The sequence below is a fragment of the Callithrix jacchus genome, chromosome 4 (genome assembly GCF_049354715.1).
Source record: "Callithrix jacchus isolate 240 chromosome 4, calJac240_pri, whole genome shotgun sequence".
NCBI lineage: Eukaryota > Metazoa > Chordata > Mammalia > Primates > Cebidae > Callithrix > Callithrix jacchus.
Window position 1 is genome coordinate 55,268,603 of NC_133505.1, and position 23,458 is coordinate 55,292,060.

The following is a 23,458-nucleotide window of genomic DNA, read 5'->3' on the forward strand; positions in this document are numbered from 1 at the left end:
AGAAGTGGTGATTCTGGAGGAGGCTAGCGGGTGCAGGGCCAGTTAGAAAACCTCAGCTAGGGGTATGAAAAGGACTTTTAAAAACTTCTGGCCAGGAGCAGTGGCTCACGCCTATAATCCCAGCACTCTGAGAGGCAGATCACCTGAGATTTGCAGTTCACCTGAGACACGGAGAAACCCTGTCTCTACTAAAAATACAAAATTAGCTGGGTGTGGTGTCGGGTGCCTGTAATCCCAGCTACTTGGGAGGCTGAGTCAGGAGAATCGCTTGAACCCGGGAGGCAGAGATTGCAGTGAGCCGAGATTGCGCCATTGCACTCCAGCCTGAGCAACAAGAGCAAAACTCTGTCTCAAAAAATAAAAAAGGGAAGAAAAACTTCTGATGGGTAAGTTTAAACTGTTTGCTATCTATCATATGACCTGCCCCAGGGCCCAGAGGACCCTAATGTCTTTGTACTCATGAATATTTTGTGTGGGAAGAGGTGCAAGCAGTCCTCAGGGAGAGCTGAGTTTCCTTTCCAGGCTTGTGAACTGTGGTACAGCAACAGCCTGGCAAAAGCAGAAACAGAGACAGAAATATTTAAGAGAATATAAACCCCCAGATAGTTGCAAAAATCTTAAGAGAGGGTCTTTGATTTCCACAGTCCATTTTGACCTCAATCTCAGAAGGCAAGGAGGTTGACATCTAAGTTAGAACTATAATGCACAATCATTTCAAAAAGTAGGGGGAAAAAAGAAAAAGAGAGAAGCAGACAGAATGAAAAAAAAAAAAAATCATTCATCCCTCCGAGGCATGGTGGCTCACATCTGTAATCCCAGCAGTTTGGGAGGCTAAGGTGGGAGGATAACTTGAGTTCAGGAGTTAAGACCAGCCTGGGCAACATGGCGAAAACCAGTCTCTACTAAAAACACAAAAAATTAGCCGGTTCTGGTGGTGCACCCCTGTAGTCCCAGCTACTCAAGAGGTTGAGGTGGGAGGATCACTCGAGGGAGGTAGAGGCTACAGTGATCGTGCCAGTGCACTCCAGCCTGGGCAACAGAAAGCCAACCGGTCTCACAGCAACAACAACAACAATTCACATGCAGACTGGGTGAAGTGGCTCACTTTGGGAGGCTGAGGCCGGCAGTTCATGTGAGGTCAGGAGTTCAAGACCAGCCTGGCTGACATGGCGAAACTCTGTCTCTACTAAAAATACAAAAATTAGCTGGGTATGTTGGCAGGTGCCTGTAATCCCAGCTACTTGGAAAGCTGAGGCAGGAGAATCGCTTGAATCCCGGAGAGGAAGATTGCAGTGAGCTGATTGCATAATTGCAGTCAGGCAGGGGCAACAGCGTGAAATTGTGTCTCAAGAAAAAAATCACACATCCAGATGGCTAGGGTGTGGCCTGAGGAACTTGTGGCCTATAGAAGGTGTCCCCAAAGGGGAGGGGCGGGGTAAGCTTTAATGATGATGGAGAGGAGGCATTGGTCATATGCCTGAGTCAAGTTTTGTTCATCGCCAGATGAAAGCCAACTTCTTCCACCAGATTGCCTCCCAGCTGCTAGGTAGCATTTTGTGGTACATCTCAAGCGCCAGGTTGGGATAATAGGTCCCTTTCAGGTCTTAAAGACCTGGGTTAAGAAGGGAGAACAGAATTGTCTACAACAATAGGGAAGATGTTACCTATTTTAGGTGAATAAGCGTATTACGTAAGCACATGGGAAGAAAGGTTAAGAAGTCTAAGACCGTAAGTTTCCAATTGTAGAAGCCTCTTGAAAGCAGAAAGCCCTTTTTGAAAAGTACAGGCGGTATGATCTCTAGTGGACCTAGCACTGGGTTAAGAGTCCCTCCAGACTCGTCACTGCAAGTCACGTATCTTTTCTAGGACTAAGTTTCTTCAATGGGAGATGAGGAGGTTGCACTACATTACCTCGAAATTCCCTTCCAGCTTTAAATTCTGTTTTGTGACACTTGCTGGACTTGTTATTTACTGGCCCTGGCGCTCCCCGCTCCTCCCTTCCCTGCTGTGCCCGCATCCCACACCAGAGGGCGCCGCAGGAGGGCCCGGGACAGCGTGCGGTGGGCGGAGAGAGAGAATCAGAGGAGCCTCCAGGAGGCGCGGTGATTGGCCGCCGCCGGGCGGAAGGGGGCGTGGGGAGGGAAGGGCCGAGCTGCGCGGTGACGTCGCGCCAGCGGGGGCGGGGCCGGGGCCGGGCCGCAGAGCGTCTGACGCCGCGGCCGCCGCGGAGCTGGGAATGAATGGGAAAAGTTTTGGCAGGAGCGGGAGGATTCTGCGGAGCCTGCCAGACAGCGGCAGTGGCGCCGTAGGCAGCCGGGACAGGTCAGTCCGAGTCGGGGGAAGCGGGCAGGCAAGCGGTGGCGGGAAGCGGCGGAGGGAAGCGTGGGCCCGCACCGAGGCAGCCCCCAGGACTGGGGTGCAAGGCCCGGCGTCGCGGCTGCTTCCAGACGCTCCGGCCCGGTCCGGTCAGCGGTCGTGCGTTGCAGTGCAGGCGCCCCGCCGCCTCTGCGCCCCCCGCTCTTGGACCCCCATAGCTGCTTGAGTGAGTAGGAAACACTGGCCTCCGTCCACTCGACTCTGTGCCCCCTCTTGGGCCTCGTCTCCTCCTACTTATGAGAACCCCGTCAGGCCCGGGGGGCCACTCCCATTTTTCTCCCCTGTCTCTGACCTCTTTCTTCACCCCTTTCTGGTGTTCCCTAATCTGTTGCCCTATCTAGGGTCTTCTCGGGGATCTTTTCCTCTGTACCCCTTGTCTCCTGCCTTCATCCTCCCATCCTTGCTCTCTTTCCGCATCCCTGTCCCCTTCTTATTCTGTGTCCTAATCCCTCCTAGTATTATGGATCCCCATCCACTTCCCCAGGGTGTTACTAGACTTTTTCCAACTCCGTGCCTGCAGTCCCTGTCTCCCTAAGCCTCTCTTACCTTGGCTCCCTGAGAGAGCCTGGTTTTGCTCCTCTTTCCGATTTCCTTCATAACAGCCCTATCCCCTGCAATCGTGTCGTCCACCTTCTTTTCCCTCCCTGTTCCTTTCCCCTGCTTCTGGGAGAAGCGTTAGCTTTCACTTGACTCTGCTTTCACTTGACCTGAGGTTGACATACCCATGGGGTGGGGTGGAGGTGTTCAGACCTTGATCGAATTAAGAGGCTGACTGACTAAAGGAAATAACAGATATATCTGTGTGGGAGAATTTACTTGGCTGGCGGGCATCTGTCCCTTTTATTATTGGTGGCTTGAAACGGCTGCTGATTTTCTCTCCTATCTCAGACAATCTTTGACCAATTGAATGTGCCTCTGACGTTGGTCACTGAACATGTTCTCTCGGGGTCTCTTCTCCCTCTTTTTCTTTATTCTTTTCTGAATCTAGGGAATCCAAATTCTCCCTATTTTTTTTTTCCCTGGGAGCTTAATTTCCTCTGTATGCAAGAGGAAGGGCAACCCCAAAGTTCTGTTCCCTTTGCCCAGGCATAGTGTGAGGTATCAAATTGAGAACTACTTGGGAAGGATGTGGGACTGCAGTAGTTAGACCTTGTCAGGAACCTGACCAGGCATATCTGCTTCCGGTCATGTAGATCATCTTCTCTGAGGCTCGAGAGCCCACCACCTTCCTGGTGTGTCTGGACGTTTAAACTTACCAAGCAGAAAATTCTCTTCATATCCTTCAGTTTGAGCTCCTTTATTTGGTGTTGGTTCTCTAAAGAAATCTTTGAGAAATAATAATCCTTTGTTAAGTCTTCAAGAAATAACATATCCTTTGTTTCACTGGGTAACATATCTTCTGGAGAGATTCCCCCTATCCTATAGGAAGGTGATTAAGGAGGCACCAGTCAGCCAGTCAGCCTTTTCTTCTATTGCAGTGTGGAGATCAAGGGGGAGGTGATCCTAGATGCCCGAGCCTCCTTCCTCACCACAGCTGCTGCGATTTTCCTTGCTGGTTTCAGCATGATTACATTGACCTCTCTCTTCCTCGGTCTCCTTACCACCTCCTCAGTGTTCAACTTCTATATTCCTTTCCAACTGCAGCCTCAACACTCACCTGGTTATAGCCATAATTGTGATTTTCTTTGTGTGAAATAAAGTCCGTCCTAAAATGAAATAAGTAAAAAAAAGCTTTTATAGAAAAAGAATTTTTAACATTTTTATTGGTTGTTTAAGCTATAGTAGTTAGGAATTATAATTAACCTGACATAACAGTGGTTTAAACAAGACATTTATTAAGTAAAATAAACCAGTAGTAGGCCAGTCTAGTGCTAGTGGAAAGAGTCTTTAGTCTTCAGTGACCCAGACTCATTCTGTCTTGGATCACTGTATTACTCTGTATGACTTCTTCCCTCATGTCACCTCATAGCCAAGGTAGCTGCAGTTATTCTGACTCCACCTGTCATTTCTAATCCCAGCACCAGACCTGGGGAGAGAGTAGACGATAAAAAGGCCCCCTTCCAGGTTAGCAGATACCCTTTTCCCACACAGCTTTCCCCAGTCCCATTCTAATAGTTCTATTTAGATCTTCTTAGCCAGATTGGCCACTTGGCCACGTCTTGCTTCAAGGGAGAATCTAGGAAATGTGGTCTTTTAGCTTGAGCCTATTGCTGGCCCAAGTGAAATCAGAATTGTTATACTGGAAGAAAATAAATCAATATCGGATGGCACCCAACAATGTCTGCCATAGCTGCTAATCAATAAAATCTCCCTTGAAGACATGGGGAGAGTCACTCCGGATAAACTCCACTGTATCACCAATGCCAGTTGCCTTACCTTGTGTATGCCATCAGCTCTCAGCGTCTGTGGGTTCTACATCGCGGGATTCAACCAATCATGGATTGAAAATATTTGGGAGGCTGGGCACGGTGGCTCACATCTGTTATCCCAGCACTTTGGGAGGCCAAGGCGATCATGTCACCTCAGGTCAGAAGTTTGAGACCAGCCTGGTCAACATGGTGAAACCCCATCTCAATTATAAAGCCAGGGGTGGCAGTTGCCTGTAATCCCAGTTACTAGGGAGGCCAAGGCAGGAGGATCATTTGTACCTGGAGGGCAGAGGTTGCAGTGAGATGAGATCACGCCACTGCACTGCAGCCTGGGCAACATGGTGAAATCCCATGTCTACTAAAAATACAGAAATCAGCCAGGTGTAGTGGTGGGTGACTAATTCCAGCTACTGGGGAGGCTGAGGCAGGATAATCACTTGAACCTGGGAGGCAGAGGTTGCAGTGAGCCAAGATCACAGCACTGTGCTCCAGCCTGGGTGACAGAGGGAGCCGCCATCTTAAAAACAAATACTCCAAAAAGTAAAACTTGAATTTGCCGCATGCCTGATACTACTGTTGAACCCACATGAAGTAATGTATAGCCATTGTATTAAGTATTATAAGTAATCTAGACAGAATTTAAGGTTTATGGAAGGATGTGTGTAGCTTCTTTGCAAATACTACACCATTTTATATTGGGCATCGAAGGATTTTGGTATCTGAGGGGGATCCTGTAAACAATCTCCCATGGATACTAAGGGATGACTGTAGTAATGGCTCAATAAATAACTGGTGAATGATTGAATGATCAGAATGTTTTGAATTCATCATGTCTGCTATTTTTCACAATACAGGTAAATAGAAAATACATTAGCACTTAGTTATTAGCCAGCAGCAGGGAAATGGCCACACCCTAAGCACCCCTTATGGACTCAAAAGTTATCTTGAATTTTGACACTGTGTATCCTTGCTGCTTAAAGTGGCAGGAGCTAGCTAAAAAGGCAGAATTTGAGGCTCCACTCCAGATCTGTCAAGTTAAAGAATCTTTTTTTTTTTTTTTTTAATATGGAGTCTCACCTTGTTGCCAGGCTGGAGTGCAGTGGCATGATCTCAGCTCACTGCAACCTCCGCGTCCTGGTTTCAAGCTGTTCTCCTGCCTCGGCCTCCTGAGTAGTTGAGACTACAAGTGTGGGCCACCACGCCTGGCTAATTTTTTTATTTTATTTTATTTTTTAGTGGAGATGGGGTTTCACCATGTTAGCCGGGATAGTCTCGATCTCACTTCATGATCTGTCCGCCTCAGCTTCCCAAAGTGTTGGGATTACTGATGTGAGCCACTGTGCCAGCCTAAAGAACCTACATTTTAAACAAGTCTAGGTCATTTGTATGCACGTTAAATTTTGGGAAGCTTTATCATGCGTTTTTAAAAAATACTGAACAAGAGAAATATTTCTTTAAAATTGTATCCTGTACTCATTAATGTAGGGTGTAAGAGAGAGAAAAGGAAGAGAAACAGGAGGGAAGGGAGCAAAGGAAGGCTTTCTTTGCTGCCTCTTAATTTTGCAGCTAGTTTGGATTATGCTTTCAATAATTATGCTTTTAATCCCTGCATGGGATTAAAAAAAATAATAAAGCACTAGCTAGTTCCAATAGTTATTCTCAGAATGATAACTGAGGAGAGAAATGTATTTGTCTTAAGGTTTTGTTATTAAAGATTCCTCTCGTTATGATAAGGGATGCAGTGGAGACTCTTTCATTGTCGAGGGACACATCTTCCCCTTCTGTCCCTCCTTGGGGTTCTGCTGGCTCCCCCAGGCCTGACAGTTGGGAGAGAGGGCCGGAAGGTGGAAGCCAGAGGAACAGGTGGCAGAATTTTTCCCAGGTGCGTTAGTGCACCCCCCCACACACACCTTTGCCCTGTTGTCAGGAAAGTCAAGCAATTAATTGCCTAGCAGGAATTGCCACTAAATGTAATTATCTCAGGTAGTTGCGAGACTTACCTGTCAGGGTTGAGAGGTTTTAGCCCACAGGCCAGAATTTTTGACGCAGGAATAAAAACCGGATTCTGCTCTCTTTCTGTAAGGTTTCTGGATAAATGGCAGAACAGGAGAGTTTTGCAGGTTTTGGCATAGCTCAACACAATAACTATTACAGCTACTGGCAAAGGTGAGCAGTTTTCTCCTTTGAAGGAAAAAGAAAGCTGTTACTGTTCTATTTGCTACATAACTGTTGGTAACTTACAAACAATGGCTTTGAACATAGGTGTTCAACTTACTGCAAACTTCCTGGAAAGAAGTCGGGGGGTTTGTGAATGATTCTGTATTGGTTGGTGATGGTTATCATTGCTGTGCTCTCCCCTCTGCTTATTAGAGTGAAGCAGGAGTTCCAGCCCATCCAGGGTTACCACTGTGGCAACTGGTACGTGCAACAGCCCAGCTCTTAGCTTCTTTCTGGCTACAGCTACAGCTGTGCAGTGGATGGAAATGGACAGAACTGTTTCTCTGCACGTGAGACCCCTCAACACACAGCTGGAACTTTGGTTATGCCTAAGGTATCCCTTGCTGGAATGAATCTTGTGTCATTCATGGGCCCGATAATAGTAAACATCACTTTCCTATCTTCACACATTATTATCCTCTCATCCAAATTCCCACAGCCACAGCTTTTGCTGCCTGTTTTAAAACTAGAGAGTAAAGCTGGTGATAGCTTCAGAAAAACGTTTGTTCAGCTTTACTGAGGTGTATACTTGATACCCAGAAAGTCTCCTGTACATGTTTAATTTTTATGATTTGCTGAGTTTGGACATGTATAACCCATAAGTTTTCACTTGCAGATAATTTCTCATTCTCTTCCAGAAACAAAAGGCCGATGAAGTCTTTGTCTAAATTCTTGCTACTAAATTTTAGATTATCATAATTCGATAAATTTTACTTTTTTTTTAAATTTTTTTTTAAATTTTTTATTGGATTTTAGGTTTTGGGGTACATGAGCAGAGCATGAAAGACAGTTGCATAGGAACACACATGGCAGTGTGCTTTTCTTTCCTTCTCCCCTTCACCCACATTTGGCATTTCTCCCCAGGCTATCCCAAAATTTTACTCTTTAACACTTAATATAGGACAAAAAGTAGTATTGGGGTTTGTTTTATAGCAATTAGATATAAAAACACTTTAAAAAGATGTTGTAATACTTTGAATTACTAAAGTGACATATTTCTCAAATCACACAAAGATGTATTGAAGTCAGGGAAAAGCTCCCCCCACACCCCTCCTCCTTCCCCACTCCCTTTCCACTTAGAAGAAAGTACTGTTGGAGTGGATGTCTTCTAGATCTTTCCCCTGTACTCTTGCTAAATCAGCACGGTTTGTCTTTCTGTTTTGGTGGTTAGGGGATGATTTAGGCAAGAGTGAACTATGTAGTACATACTGTTTTGCTCTTTGCTTGCTTCTGCATAAGGAGACCTTTCTTTAAAAATTGCCCATTTATGGTCTGGGCAAAATGGCTCACACACATAGTCCCAGCTACTTGGGAGACTGAGGCGGGATGATCACTTGAGCCCGGGAGTTTGAGGCTGCAGTGAGCCATGATTGTGCCGTTGTACTCAAGCGTGAGCAACAGAGTGAGCTCATTTAGATACATTGTGATTTTTAGCTCATCCCTTATCTGACATTTTAAATATTTTCCAGACTTTAACAAACTTACTTATCTTCAAGCATTTTCCTGAGTGTTGATTTTTTTCCTAAGAATTTATTTCTGGATGTGGAAGGGCTGGATTAAAGGATGTAACATAAAAATATTTAAATAGCAAATTACTTAAAGTCTGCAAGAATTTGTACTTTTCATTATTGTGGTGGGTGTTCTTGCTACTCTACATTCCTCTCTGTATATGATTGGGCAATCTGATAGGCCAGGGAGGCATTTATCTATTACCGAGGGCAAATACCTCTTGAAGTGTTTATTGGTATCTGTGTTCTGTGACTTTGATACCATCTTTCTAGTTTTTCTGTTGAGTTGTGTCCCACTTGCTTGACTGCATAAGATATTCACAGGTTAGAGAAATTAACAATTTTTGCTCTAAATGTTACGGACGTCCCCCACCCTAGCTTTTCTCCTAATATGCTTAGTGACACCGTTTGTGTGATGATCTTTGCCTTAAAACCAAAGTTGAATTTCACATCTAGACCTTTGACTTTTAAAACTTACATTTGCTTTTTATTATGATATTTTACTGCCCAAACTTTCATTTTCAATTTTTCTCAGGTCTGTTTTAGGTGTGCCTCTTGTATAAAATATGTTAGATTTCTTGTCATTTTTCCCCCCTTTTGGCCCAATACGGGTTTTTCCCTTTTAACAGATGTTTGATATTGAAGGACTTAAAAAAATATACTTCACCACATTGCCTGAGGTTTTGTCACTCTTTTTTGTTTTCTTTCACCTCTTCCCTTTTTGTTCTTTTTTGGGAGATGGTCTGTTTTTGGTGGTTACCCTTATATCTTTAAATGGAGAAGTATAAGAATGAGTATATTACCAACTTCAGAAGTGAAAGTATTTGTTGATTTTTCATCACTCATGAGAAAATTAAGAAATGAACATCCTTTTTTTCTCACCTGGCTACCCCTTCTCTCCATTCCTCTGTCCATTTTTGTGGGCACATCCTGAGATTTTTATCTCGCCCTCCAGCCAAATTATTACTGTAACATGCATTTTTTCGTGCAAGAATTATATAAATATATTTTGTGGTTGTGGTGACCCCACTGTGCCTTCTGCCTGCCATCCTTCTTGGGAAGCTGCTGAGCAAAACTAAAGATGGGAAGGCTCTGTGGTAGCGCTCTTTCACTCACCCATCCCCATTTTGTTCTTCTCTAATAAAGCGTGTCCTTGCTGAGATGTCCTAGCTTTATTCCCTGCTTCCCCCAATGTGCTATGCCTCTGTTCATAACCTTTATCTCCCCAAGTTAACGGGTTACCCCTCTGCAGCCCTCTTCTTTACATTTTGGCATTGTGGAGGTAGGTGTCTCCAACATGATTCTCAGGTCTTTGTGGCCCATCAGCACACTTTCCCAGACTATCAGTGGCTGAGGAAAGACTTATAAACGTGCTTTTCTTCTTCTTTTTTTTTTTTGAGACAGAGTTTCGCTCTTGTTACCTAGGCTGGAGTGCAATGGCACGACCTCGGCTCACCACAACCTCCGCTTCCTGGGTTCAGGCAATTCTCCTGCCTCAGCCTCCTGAGTAGCTGGGATTATAGGCATGCACCACCATGCCCAGCTAATTTTTTATATTTTTAGTAGAGATGGGGTTTCACTATGTTGACCAGATGGTCTCGATCTCTTGACCTCGTTATCCACCCGCCTCGGCCTCCCAAAGTGCTGGGATTACAGGAGTGAGCCACCTCGCCCAGCCTATAAACGTGCTTCTTTTTAAAGGCAGGCAGCTGCATACACAGTGCCAGTGACCCTCAGACCAGAAAGATTTGGAGACTGTCTGTCTTCAAATAGTTGCTGCTTCCCTCACCCTAATTATTTAGCATCCACATTTGCCAGAACGCATATTGAAAGGAGGAAAATGTGAGGTTACTTAGTCTTGTATTATGGGAAAGGACTTGTGGAGGCATGGATTCTGGGTGTCTTAGCCATTTCTTTCTTTCCCTTTTATAAAATTAGTTTTTAGAGATGATGTCTTGCTCTTTTGCCCAGGTTGGAATGCAGTGGTACTATCATAACTCACTGCAGCCTTATCTCCTGGGTCTCCTGCCCCAGCCTTCCAAGTAGCTGAGACTATGGGCTGCATGCCACCATGGCTGGTGTCTTAGCCATATCTAAATACAAAAATGACACAGATTGTCTTTTGAAATTTATGGTAACCTATTTTCCAAACCTGTACATATTTCAGAGTGAAGGGGAGACATACTTTCAGATAGACCGAAAAGGAAAGATAGTGGATCTTTGACTCTCAGTACCTTCTTATTCTTATTAGCAAGGGAAGCTTAATTAAGTGCCAGGAGCTAGATCAGCCCTTCCTTGATAGAGTGATTCCTTGGAATAGCTAGCCATACTTAAAAAGACAGGTTCCCAGCAAGTCTATAGCGGAATCGTAAAAATGTATGCTGCCCCAGTAGATCCAACAGAATCTGGGTTAACCAACCAAGATTTACTTTGCGAGTGCCTCTGCAGTTCACTTTTCTCATTATGTAAGAATATGATTGGTTTGCTTTGCTGTAGCCTCTCATTTTCTTGAGCACCTAATATCCTGGTTCTTAGCTGAGCCATGGGTTTTGGGGATATGATTAGAGGGCCATGAGGAAATGTGCTTATGGAGACTTTATAGATTATATTCTGGAAGGAGAAGCAGAACTCCAGGTAGAGTCAGGCATGAGTACAGGAAATAAGGAGCCTGATACCAGGGACCCTGGTGTCTGGTTCCTAGCTCAGGCTCTAGGATGCTAGTTAGGTCCCAGAAAATCCAAAGGCCAGAGGCCCCTGTTAGGCTTGCTGCTCTTTTGTAACAATTCTTCTGTGACTCAGTTTACCTCTTTCATAATTGTACCATGTCACCTAAAGAAAGATTCTTTCCATCAAATTCAGAATCTGATTTTAAGGGATTAATTTTCAATATTATTTTTATTTTAGATAGTATTTTTAGAAGCTAGAGTTTTTCCCAATAAAGTATGTATTGATATTTAACCTTTAAGTAAAATTATTTTCTCATGAGATCCTTTTTAGTTGCAGGAAACCACAGCTCTAGCTGAAAACCAAGATGAAGACCCACTAGAAGGTAACATAAACCTTGTGCTCAAGTGGTTGAAAACAAAACCCCATTTCCTGGTTTCTCCATTCACTCTGCTTGCTGGAAACTGGGAGTTGAACTGGAAAATTCCCATGTAGGTTGCCTAAGCCATATTCTTCAGTAATTTCTCCTGTTTTTGGAAACTGGTTCTATGGGAACAACTTTAGCCAAACTACTTCTTTGGGCACTTCTGAAGGACTGAGAAAGGGGGATGTTCCCAAACAGTAAGAAGATAATAGGTTGCTTTTAAGCACCATTTCCTCTGTAAGTTTAGACTTTGAGGTAAATTATGCTTTAATTCTGATTTTCAAGGGAGAAGAGCACCGAGGCGATTGCTGTGGCCTCAGGGTTATTAGTTCCTGGGGTACTTGTCAGGACAGCTCCTTAGTATCAGGCTGGTGGTGCTTCCTGTAGTTCTGAATTTGTTCTGAAAAGAACAAAGTTTGTCTGCCTGGAGACAAACACTCTGAATGTGTCTTATTTGAGGAAGGGAAGAAAATGTTTTGCCACTTTTAAGTAATAAGAAAGAAAAATAGAGGAGAAATTCGGAGACCGCTATTGTCTTTTTCTTATCACATGCCTGTCTTATCACATGTTCTTTTTTTCTCTCTCTTGATCAAACCCCTTCCCCTACTAGACAAACCCACCCACTGTCTTTGTGACTTGATCAAAGAAGGGAGCATGTTGTTATTAGTCTTTGTAGCCCCTGTGACTAATTCAGAGTTCACATATTGGTAGGTGCTCGGTGTTTAAATTAAATAAAATTGATGTTGAAATCTTTAGATACTGGTGAGCAGTTCTAGTTTTTAGTACTTTGATTTGAGCATGACTAAAGGGTGCTTATTTCAGCTTTCTGGGATTTCTTTCAGGTTAAGTGTGAATCTCTCTTCCTGTCTTTATCAGTTATGCAGTTTATTTATTTATTATCATTATTATTTTTTGAGATGAAGTTTCGCTCTTGTTACCCAGGCTGGAGTGCAATGGCGCGATCTCGGCTCACTGCAACCTCCGCCTCCTGGGTTCAGGCAATTCTCTTCCCTCAGCCTCCTGAGTAGCTGGGACTACAGGCACGCACCACCATGCCCAGCTAATTGTTTGTATTTTTAGTAGAGACGGGGTTTCACCGTGTTGACCAGGATGATCTCAATCTCTTGACCTCGTGATCCACCGGCCTCGGCCTCCCAAAGTGCCGGGATTACAGGCGTGAGCCACTGCGACCGGCAGCAATTTATTAAAATTGATGCAGGATTTCTTGCTCCTTAGTTCAGCTAAATCTCTAGGTTCTTGTCTTATGACCAGGAAAAATTAGGCATGCGGACACATTGAAGGGTGAGGAGGAGGGAATTTATTAAGTGAAAGGAAAGCTCTCAAGAAAAAGAGGGATCCTGAATGCAGGTTTCTACCTCACAAATTGAATACCAGGCCACTACACACAAGTTGAAAAGGCCAGGCTCCTCCCCTGCATAAGGCATGAATTCCTGGTGGTTCCACCCCATTCTTCCAGTGTGCATGTGGGCCCTTAGTCTGAGTCACTCCACATTGATTTATTTCCCTTAGTGTGCATGTGTTAAGGGACGGAATTTTTCACCATGGGCATGTTTAGGCAAATCCCCTGTGCACAATGACTTGGGCAGGTTGGAGGTTCTCCATGGACCCTTCCCTATTTGCCTAGGCATTTGGGTGTTTTCTGCCTCTATGAGAATAATGGAGGTAAAAGTTTTCTTTTAGGATACAGACTGCCAGGGGATTCAGATCCCACCTACTAGCTCTGTAGTTTTAGACAAATTAATCTCTAGTGTGTCTGCTTCACTTTCCGTAAAGTGGGGACATTGATACCTATCTCATAGGAAGTGTGGGCATGCTGGGTGTAAAGTACTTTTAGGTGGTTTAACAGCTTCTGCCATATGCTAACCACTCAGGTGTTGGCTGGTCATAAATTGGGCACAGTACTGGTCAGTATAAATGTGAACTTCTTAATTAGGTCTTGGTAAATCGGTTTAAATCTGTTGGCATTTCTCAATGTGACATATGCTCTTGGTGGCAGGATATAGCTCAGAAGCTTGAGGCAGGAGGGAGACATGTTACCGCAGATAATCCTTCGTGGATCAATGAGTGGTGTTAATAATAGCAGTGTGGGAATTTACTTATGCTCTTTTCCTGGGTTTTTATGTAATTGATAGGAGATGGCTCCTAAATTCTTCTTTCTAGGGGCAAGAATAATTTTATAACACATTATTATCTGAACAAATGAAATCAACTTATGGCAAATATTTTTTCATAATTGAAAAATAAAGTGTAAGTTCAAAATTTTAGGCTGACTGATGGAGCCATGGTGCACACGTACACCTCTGGAGGGCCTTCTGGAATTAGAAAAGGTGAAGGAATTTGAAGACCATGAAAAGTGAAAGGCAATCAACCCTTTTGGTGCCTAACTAACCTGAGACATTCTTCTATTGTTTCTTATTCCGGCCTTAATTGACAAGGTCATTGGACTCTGTAACCAATCTTGGTCAACTTTGTAACCAACTTTGGTCAACTTTGTGACTCCAGACCCTACGACCCCCTCCCAGCTTGCAAAAGACCACTCTAAACTGTAACTTCTGTAACTTTCCACTGCCTACTGCAAACATATAAAACTAGCTTCTATCCCACTGCCCTCCACTGACTCAGCCTGCCCGCCCCCGGGTGAATAAACAGCCATGTTGCTCACACAAAGCCTGTTTGGGTGGTCTTTTCATTCAGAGCGTGCGTTTTAACATAAAGTAAGTATGTTTTAAATAAGGCATCCTGATCAGGATGTAAAATAGGTACAGTGCTCCTGAGCATGTGTTTAAACTTTGTGGATCTGTTTATTTGCAGATTTTTTCCAAGAAATATATTGGAAATGTTTTTTGAGATTTGCAATCATTTGAAAAAACTCAATGAACACAGCCTAGAAATATTGGAAACATTAAGAAATTGTAAGGTATGTCATGAATTCAGAAAATATATGTAGATACTAGTCTGTTTTATAATTTGCCACCATAAAATATACACAAATTTATTATAAAAAGTTAAAATTCATCAAAACTTGTGCATACACTTATAGGCTGCATATGATGCCATTTGTAGTCGAGAGAAATATATAAACAAATGTAAAAATGCAGTATTGAATTATAACTGCATAAAATTAACTGTAGTAACGCCATACTACTGCAATAATTTCTTAGCCATTTCCTGTTGCTATCGCCGTGAGCTTAAGTGTTGCAAGTATTCTCTTAAAATGCTGCATGCAGCATTTTGGGAGGCCAAGGTTTGTGTATCACTTGAGGCCAGGAGTTCGAAAGCAGCGTGGCCAAAATGGCGAAACCCCATCTCCTCTAAAAATACAAAAATTACCTGGGCATGGTGGCGCATACCTGTAATCCCAGCTACTTGGGAGGCGTAGCTTAAACCCAGGAGGCAGAGGTTGCAGTGATCGAGATAAAGCCACTGCACTCTAGCCTGGGTGACAGAGCGAGACTTCATCTAAAAATAATAGTAATAATAAAATATGAAGTGTGATGCTAATCATTTCCCCGTTAGCAGTTCCTCTCCCTGGTCAATTTTTTAATCACACTAAAAGGTGATCTCTTGAAGTTCTTGTGTATTTTCATCATGTTTAGTGCAATACCGTAAACCGTTCATAACCCAATGGAATGCATATGAAATATCACTAGTGATGCTGGATGTGCTCCCAAAAAACAGAGGGAAGTCATGTCATTACAAGAAAAAGTTGAATTGCTTGATCTGTACCATAGACTGAGGTCTGCACTGCAGCCATCACCCTTTCTACAGATGATTCATCTTGTAAACAGACCACAACAAACTTGTATTACTGATAAATACAGCATAGTACTGTAAATGTATCTTCTCTTCCTTATGATTTTCTTAATAACATTTTCTCTTCTCTGGCTTACTTTGTTTTAAGAATACAGTATACAACGCATGTAACATACAAGTACATGTCAATTGACTGTTTATGTCATCAGTAAGGCTTCCAGTCAACAGTAGGCTACTAGTAGTTACGTTTTGAGTTGCTGGAGGGAGGCCAGGGAGGCAGCTGACGCTTCGATAGCCACACAAAGCTTGTCCTCTAGTTGAGTGGCTGAGGTGACACTGTAGCCTAGGGCGCCGTTACCCAGCTCGGCTGCCACCAGAGAGGATGCTAGAGAGAGACCAACGACCTGTGGGAGGAAGACTGCTCATCTGTCTCGGTGATTAGGGGAGGGTGGAAGGAGGGATAGAAGTTCGGCCTGTCCATATACCTCTAACTGCAGGACCAAGGTGACAGGCACGCAAGGGAAAGGGAAGGAGGCATTAATAATTTTAGATAAGGTTCCATTACACCAGAAATATCCTCTTGGTGGTGCGTAGAGGGAGGATTTTACCTTTACTGTGGTGTTATAGCTGGGACTGGAGCTGCTGGCTGTCTCATGGCAGAGAGAGAAATTTTGAGGGTGTACTTGGAACAAGGGGATATCTGTTAAGATGGTGCCGGGTCCCATAGGTGATTGTGACAGACTGAACCCGGACCTGAGGGGAACTGCAGCTAAGGGGGGGTTGCTGAGAGAGGCACATAAAAAGCAGTTGGTGAAATTTGTATCTTTAGTTAAATTTAACATGTTGGCTCCCTGCTGCACGAGAGTCAACCAAGAGAAAGACCGAGAGGTGTTATCTGAGGGTTTGAATTGGTTAGTTAGGATGGCTTCATTTTACAGGATTGTATGGCTTACAGAACTGAGCTGTTCTATTGCTTCAGAGACAATGCGGGTATAGGACCGAAATATTAGCCATGTTCCCTGAGGGTGGCTCCAGGTATAATCTTCACAGACTTTACCAGATACTCCTAACGGCTGTGCCGGGGTCACAGATGTTGAGGGCTAAGGAACCATTGCTGAAGTGAGCGAGCATGTGGTTGGGACAGCTTGGAGGCTGTGGCTTGTGAATAACACAAGAGCTGTACGGGCACCCCCCATAGGTGGTGTGTTCCACCAATGACAGTAGTCCTTGGTTTGGTCATATAGAAAACACAGCCCATGCTGAAAGTGAAACCCATGATTGTGACCGAGTATGGTGCTTTTACCATGTGGGATGAGGATGGAGACAGTAGACTGACAGCTGCCTGTTTGGCAGTTTGCCTGTGCAAGATTATGAGTCCTGGTGGTGGGGCCCTCAGTCCAGGATTCCTGGGTTGCAAGGATCCTGGTTTGAGCTCTTGGAGGAGAATGCTGTCACCCGGCTGGAGAGGTGCTGCCGGGTGGAGGTCCTCTGGTCCTGGAATGACAGGGAGAGTGCAATTGGCGTGCTCACTGAGTACTTGGCGGAGGAGAGAGAGAAACGAAAGGTAGGAGGCCAGTGGTGGTGGTTGCGCAGGGAGATTATGGGAAACCAGGAAAGGCCGGCCGTACAGCAATTCGAAGGGGTTCAGGCCCGTTGGCCCCCATGGGGTGGTCCGGATATGGGCCAGGGCAAGAGGTAGGAGTGTGGGCCAAGAGAGTTTTACCTCAATAGCAAGTTTGGCCAAATGGTCTTTGAGGATGCCGTTGGCCTGTTCAACTTTACCCGATGACTGAGGATGGTAAGGGATGTGTAGAATCTAGATGTTGAGGGACTCGGCAACCAGCTGGACTACTTGGGCAGTAAATGCTGGACCATTGTCCAACTGGATGGTGGCAGGTAGGCCGAAGCGAGGGATGATTTCTGGTGTAAGAAATATCCCTAGCAAATAATTGCCATTGTGAAGGCTAATACCATAGTCTTTGGTTACTTAAAACCTAAAGTCTTGTTATCTTTAGGCTTAAAAGAAATTTGTACTTTTAGTTTTTGGAGCAGATTTCTCCCCAACAAAGGAACAGGGCAGCTGGGAAGATATAAAAACTTGTGCCACACCTCTTGCCTTCCAGTGATATGTTTTGATTGGCAAAAGGATTTGTTTTTGTTCATTTTTACCTGATACTCCTATAGCCACAATAGTAGTAGTGTAAGACAGTGACCCACCAGTTTGGATCATATGCCACCACTAGGTATTGCATGGGGGTAAACCGCATGATCTTTATAGACTGTTCTCCAGTCTGGGCCAGGTTTTAGACTCTGGTTTAGCTCTATCTTTTTCTTGCTCTCTTGCACGTCCTCCTCCATCCTTTCATTATCCCCGCTTTTCTTTCAACTAAGGCAGGTGCTAGTAAATCTGCGTTTTCCTTTGCTTCACGCCTTGCCTTCTCTTAGCCCCGGTCCTGTGCAGGGAGGGCACAAAGCAGCAGAGTGTCTGCAACCCACGTGCCACCTTTCCAATGCTACTACAAAATTTGCAAGAAGTAAGAAATGGTCATTTATCAGAATTATACATTTATTTTTATATTTTTTTAATATAAAGTGCTGCAGGCTCCAACGTTGCTCCTGGGCATCTCAGGTTGCTCCTGGACCTCAGGGCCTTCGTCCTCTCCAATCTAAATGCAGAGACATTTGACATGAACATGTTTTGCAAAATGCGATACATTCTTATTGACTCCGGTCACCCTGCTGTGCACTAGAGTCAAAACCTCTTCCTCCTGTCTAGACTTTGGTCCTTTGACCAATACCCCCCCCATTCCCTCCCTCTGCCACTCTCCGGCCCCGGAGATTTGCCAATTAAAACAATACTAATCAAGACAGAATAAATATAGTAAAATGCAAGAAGTGCGGCTTCACCGCCCACCTACTTACTTTTTCTCTTGGGTGGGCCCTCTTACTCTGCCTCTTGGGTGGACAGAGGCAGCAACAGCATCTCCTTATTATGGCAATGCACCTTCGGGCAGCCCTGCAGCAGCTCCAGCCTCTTGTTGGCTGGGTCAACACAGCCTCGGGCTGCCCAGCTTGGAGGACGCTGCCTTCGTGTCCTGGTTGTTGAGCCACGGTGCTCTGGGTGGTGATCTGGATGGAGGCAGCCGTGAGGTTATGCGGGAGGGCTGGTTGAGCCAAAGTTTCTAAATTTTCGCTGCCGGTGGAGCACTTGGTGGAGGCTGCAGACATGAGGTCACGCTGGGGGGCTTGCTCTGCCAAGGTTTCTAAAGCACCACCACCGCCTATGGCGCTTACAGTGGAGGAGGCCACACGGTCACACTGGAGGGCTTGCCGTGCCAAGTTTTCTACATCTCCACAATTGCGCTCGATGGTCAGGGAGGCCGTGGGGGCATGCTGGGGGTCTGACTTCCTGTGAAGGCCGGCAGGTGAACTGGAAATCTCAGTGACTAAACATGTAGGATCCCCAGGAGCAAGAGACTGTGGAGTGGTAATGGATGGCTTTTTTTCTCCATCTAAAATACGGTAGGTGGCCATGGGATAATTAAAGACGTTGTCTTTGATTGCCTTTACGATGTTTTCTGGCTTCAATCCCATGGCCACCAAGAGCCTTATGGTCTCACAGTTCGGGTGGTCTTCAATTGGCTCTTCATACGTCGCTGGAGGCAAGTCCTGGCCGTTGTTCACCCACGGGTCCCTCAAGACTTTGTCTACTGTCGGCCGCTCATTGGGATTAGATATTAAAAGGTTTTTAATTAGGCTTTTTAGGCCTTCTGAAAAAGAGTGCCGAATAACATACTGGCCAGATAGAATGAGGGATATCAGTTGGAAACGACTCACTGCGAAGAAGGGCAGACTGTTGGACACCATCTGGTATAACGTGATGCCTAGGCTCCATATGTCCATGGCGGGACATTCATAGCCCTGGGCCCCAAAGAGTTCTGGGGCCATGTAGGGGAGGGTCCCATGACCTGCTCTCAGCCTCTGCCCCTCATGATAAATCGTGGCTGATCCAAAATCGGAAATTTTGATATGTCCTTTACCATCTAACAGCATGTTGTCAGGTTTTATGTCTCGGTGAGCGATTTTTCTTTTGTGGAGGTACCTCACGGCGGACAGCATTTGTTGGAACATGCCTCGGGCCTCCTCCTCCTCCATGATGTTTTTTTCGAGCCAGTCGGCCAGGCTTCCTCCTTCTGCGTATTCTAATACCAGCTGGCACGCCTCTCTGGTATTAATGATCTGGTAAAGCCGAATGATATTACTGTGGCTCACCGACTTTAAAATAGTCGTCTCTCTGTGGCTAGAGAGGAGGCCGGTTTTGTTGATTGTTTTCACCGCCACCCGGGTGCCAGTTATTAAATGCCGGGCCAGCGTGACCTCGCCAAAGGCACCACGGCCTATGAATTTCAGTATTTGATAGTAAGGTGGCCGCAGGGCAGGTGAGGTGGAGGCCACTCCCTGCTTCATGGTATCGCTAGATACACTATCCAAGTAACTACTCTAACTCTACAGTAAACAACACTACTTACTATCCCAAATACACTAAAACACTAAGCAATACTAACTATATTAACTATGCTAACAACGCTACCCAGAAAAAACAACGCCCCTCCCACAAAAACTCCCCCCACCACCCCAAACAACTCGTAATCGCTAAGCTGGTCTGAGTCCACAGGTCACCAAAAAAGCTTCCAGGGATTTCTCAGACCAAAAACCATGACCCAGCCAGGGCCTTATATAGGCCTGTCTGTTATGACATCACAAAGGCTTTTCATGAGCTCAGAGCAAAGCAGGGGCCAATCATGGCTGGGGATCTTTCACAGAGGTTTTCTCTCTTGGTCCCCAAAACATCTTCCTCTTTTAAAAAGTAAGTGCTTTTTGTCTAGATGGATTATAGAGATTGATATTTCGTTTCCCAGCTATTTAAACTGGTACAACGCTTCAACAGCATTTTCATTTGTAGTTTCTTTTTCTATATTTATTGTACTCTTAAGTTCTGGGGTACATGTGTAGATTGTGCAGGTTTGTTACATAGGTTTAACGTGCCATGGTGGTTTTCAATCATTTGTAATTTCAAAATCTGAAATAGCTTTTGGATTTTGAAGATCTCCTAATGTCTACATGCAAAATATTCAATTCCTTTTCTTTCATCTCTCAATGGTTGATGTCAACCATTGAGAAGGGAGAGAATATTTTTTTTTTCCTTGTAGGGTTTTTCCTTCCTCATGTGGTTGAGATTATGTAATGGACACAGAGGAAACAGACATACCCCACCCTCCATGAGCCCACAGCCTCTTCAGGAAGGCCCCCCAGCCATGAAGCTCCTTCAGCGTGAGAAGCACCAGGTGAAGTGGGGCCAGAGAACAGTGGCCTGGGCCTCAGGTCAGCGCTGGTGAGGGAAGAAGCGGGGCTCTCTGGAGGCCAGTGTGCTGAGCCCTGCGGTGTGAGGAGGGGTCGCCTAAGTGAGTAGGGACAAGGGCAGGAGGGTAGCCTCTGTGAAGGCCCAGGATGATCGAGGGTGGCTCTCTGGAGGGATGCACTAGTCTGAACGAGTGACAGGGGCCAGGTTGGGAGGGATTGAGTCCCGCTGCTCACAGCAACCCCCCAACCAGTCTGCATCTCTGCAGCTCTCTCACCACCTTCCCTACTTCATTGATCTCCATTGCACTTAGCAACATCTGACATTTGCATATTTCACTTGCATATTTCTTTGTCAGACTCTTGCATATAAACTTCACGAAAGCAAGTGTTTTACATGTTTTATTTACAGTGGTATCCACAGTACCTAGGACAATGGATAGATACATAGAGGACACTCGACTAATATTTCTAATATTTCAATGAATAAATGAATGTTTGAATGAGAAGAAAACTCAGTATCAGAGTGAAACAAACAAGAAATTACTAAAGTGAATTGATTAGAGTTTTTTGGGGGAAATTTTCTCATTCCCGGGACGTGGCGTGTGCACGTACACACAGCCAAGTAAATGCTATGGTGAAATTAGACTTACTTTCTTACATCTTCAGGCTGTCTCATAAAGTATTTGAGACTCTAGGTTTTTAGCAATAAACTTGCTGATGCAGTTGAGTTATAATATGGCAGAATGGATTTGGGCACTAGTGTTATGCTTGAAATGTAACAATGCGGTTGGTTTCTAAAGGAGTAGTTGGTGACATGGTGAAATCACTGGTTGCCCTGATAGGATAAGGCCAGCAGCCCCTGTGATCTAGCCATGTTGATAAGGATAAGGATTCCACCCAGTTGTTTTCTTTAGGGAGCTGCCCTGGCTATCTCCCTATAAGAGCCTAAAGAAACAGTATAAGCAGCTACCATTGCACCAGCCAGGACTGCTCCTGGAAATGCCATCTCCCACTGGGCAATAAAGGACTCCACTTTTTTCAGGATCTGCCTGTGCCCAACCCTTATCTAGAACAGAAAGAAACCATAACCCATAATTTCCCCCGAGGATTCCAACACTTCCCCACTCACTCCCCTATGAGTCTCAGGAAGACAGGTTTGTTTTCCTGTGAGAATCCGTGTCTCTTTGCAAAAGGTCTGTTTTCCCAAACGAAAAGGAATTTGCTTCAGTTCTGCTTCTGGAACTAGAAAGCCAGGTCGTCACCAAACTAATGTACAAAGGAATAAAGTCACAGTTGCCATGACCTCAAACTAATGTCAACAAATACTTATTGGGTGTAGGACATTGTGCTAGCTGCCGTGAGGGAAGAAGAATGGATACCTGTTCAAAGATCTTAAAAGATACAGACTCATTTTCCATTAAAAATGAATTACTTGGCCAAGCACAGTGGTTCATGCCTGTAATCCCAGCACTTTGAGAGGCCGAGACAGGAAGATCCCTTGAGCCCAGTTCAAGACCAGCCTGGGCAACATGGTGAAACCCCATCTTTGCAAAAAATACAAAATTTAGCCAGACTTGGTGACTTGTGCCTGTGGTCCCAGCTACTTCAGATGCTGGGATGGATGGATCACTTGGTCCAGGGAGCTAGAGGTTGTAGTGAGCTGAGATTGTGCCACTGCACTCTATCCTGGATGACAGAACAAGGCCCTATCTCAAAAAACAAAATATACTAAGCACTGAGCTCTGTGAGGTCATCAGTATCATCAAGAGGCTTAGCTTTGTATGAGCTCCATTCTGAGAACCTGGGAGGGTTGAGTCTGTGCCAATATCCTGCTGTGCTGCGGGATGGAGCCAAGCCTTGACTTTTTGGGTCGCCACCAGAATAAAGCTGCAGATAGAAAATGTGGGGAAGGGGGGAGAGTGGAAGAAGGAATCTCAGAGGGGAAGAAAGGACCTCCAGCTTCAAATTGAGACAATTTTACAAAAATGTAATGAAGGCTATGCACCACATTCAGGTGTATTCCAGATCAGGGGTTGGCAAACTATGACCCATCCCAGCTTTTGTATGTACCGTTTGATGGGAAGGCAGCCACAATTCATTTTTTTTTTTTGTTATCTATGATGCTTTTGTGCTTCAGAAGTAGAGCTGAGCAGTTATGATACATACCGTATGGCCGAAAAGTTAAAACTATTTACTATCTGGTCCTTTACAGAAAAAGTTTACCAACCTTTGGTTTTGAACATGAACAAGAGTTCTGCCAGTCTGACGTGTACTTTTGTTCAGACGAGTAAGGTTACTCCAGGGATTTCCAGCTGTTTCCTTCCTACCTATTCCCCCTCATTGAAATTGCCTGTAATTCCCCCAGCTGCACTCTCCTGTAACATTAGGCCGAGAGATGGAAGGCTGTGTGCACTTGGAGCTACACACATCTGTGCTCCAAGGGGAGATTAACACCAGCTTCCTTTTTTAAGACAGGGTCTTGCTCTGTCACCCAGGCTGGAGTGCAACGGCATAATCATGGCTCATTGTAGCCTCAAACTCCTGGGCTCAAACAATCCTCCCACCTCAATCTCCCGAGCAGCTAGGACTACAGGCATGCACCACCATACTGGGATAATTTTTAAATTTTTTTCTAGAGACAAGGTCTCACTGTGTTGCTCAGGCTGGTCTGGAACTCCTGAGCTCAAACAATCCTTCTGCCTTGGCCTCCCAAAGTACAGGTATACAGGTATGGGCCACCGTGCCTGGCCAACAGCAGCTTCTTT

At 44.9% G+C, this 23,458-nt stretch overlaps 2 protein-coding genes across 2 annotated transcripts in view; one reads left to right on the top strand and one right to left on the bottom strand.

Annotated features, from left to right (window-relative positions):
- The first annotated feature begins 2,215 nt into the window (after positions 1-2,215).
- The window catches only part of LOC144582153 (uncharacterized), a 34,071-nt gene continuing 12,828 nt past the window's right edge, over positions 2,216-23,458 (top strand). Inside the window, exons 1-5 of the mRNA XM_078369357.1 lie at positions 2,216-2,322; positions 7,116-7,163; positions 11,474-11,625; positions 14,391-14,496; positions 20,543-20,714. Of these exons, the coding sequence (XP_078225483.1) occupies positions 14,416-14,496; positions 20,543-20,714 (253 nt within the window). The 5' untranslated portion in view covers positions 2,216-2,322; positions 7,116-7,163; positions 11,474-11,625; positions 14,391-14,415. The remainder of the gene's footprint in view (positions 2,323-7,115; positions 7,164-11,473; positions 11,626-14,390; positions 14,497-20,542; positions 20,715-23,458) is intronic.
- On the bottom strand, positions 17,894-20,041 carry LOC128931769 (serine/threonine-protein kinase MARK2-like). Its single transcript, XM_054254070.2, has 2 exons — positions 18,255-20,041; positions 17,894-17,998 (listed from the first exon to the last, which is right to left on the bottom strand). The coding sequence occupies exons 1-2, from the start codon at positions 19,797-19,799 to the stop codon at positions 17,915-17,917; spliced, it is 1,629 nt and encodes a 542-aa protein (XP_054110045.1). The 5' UTR covers positions 19,800-20,041; the 3' UTR covers positions 17,894-17,914.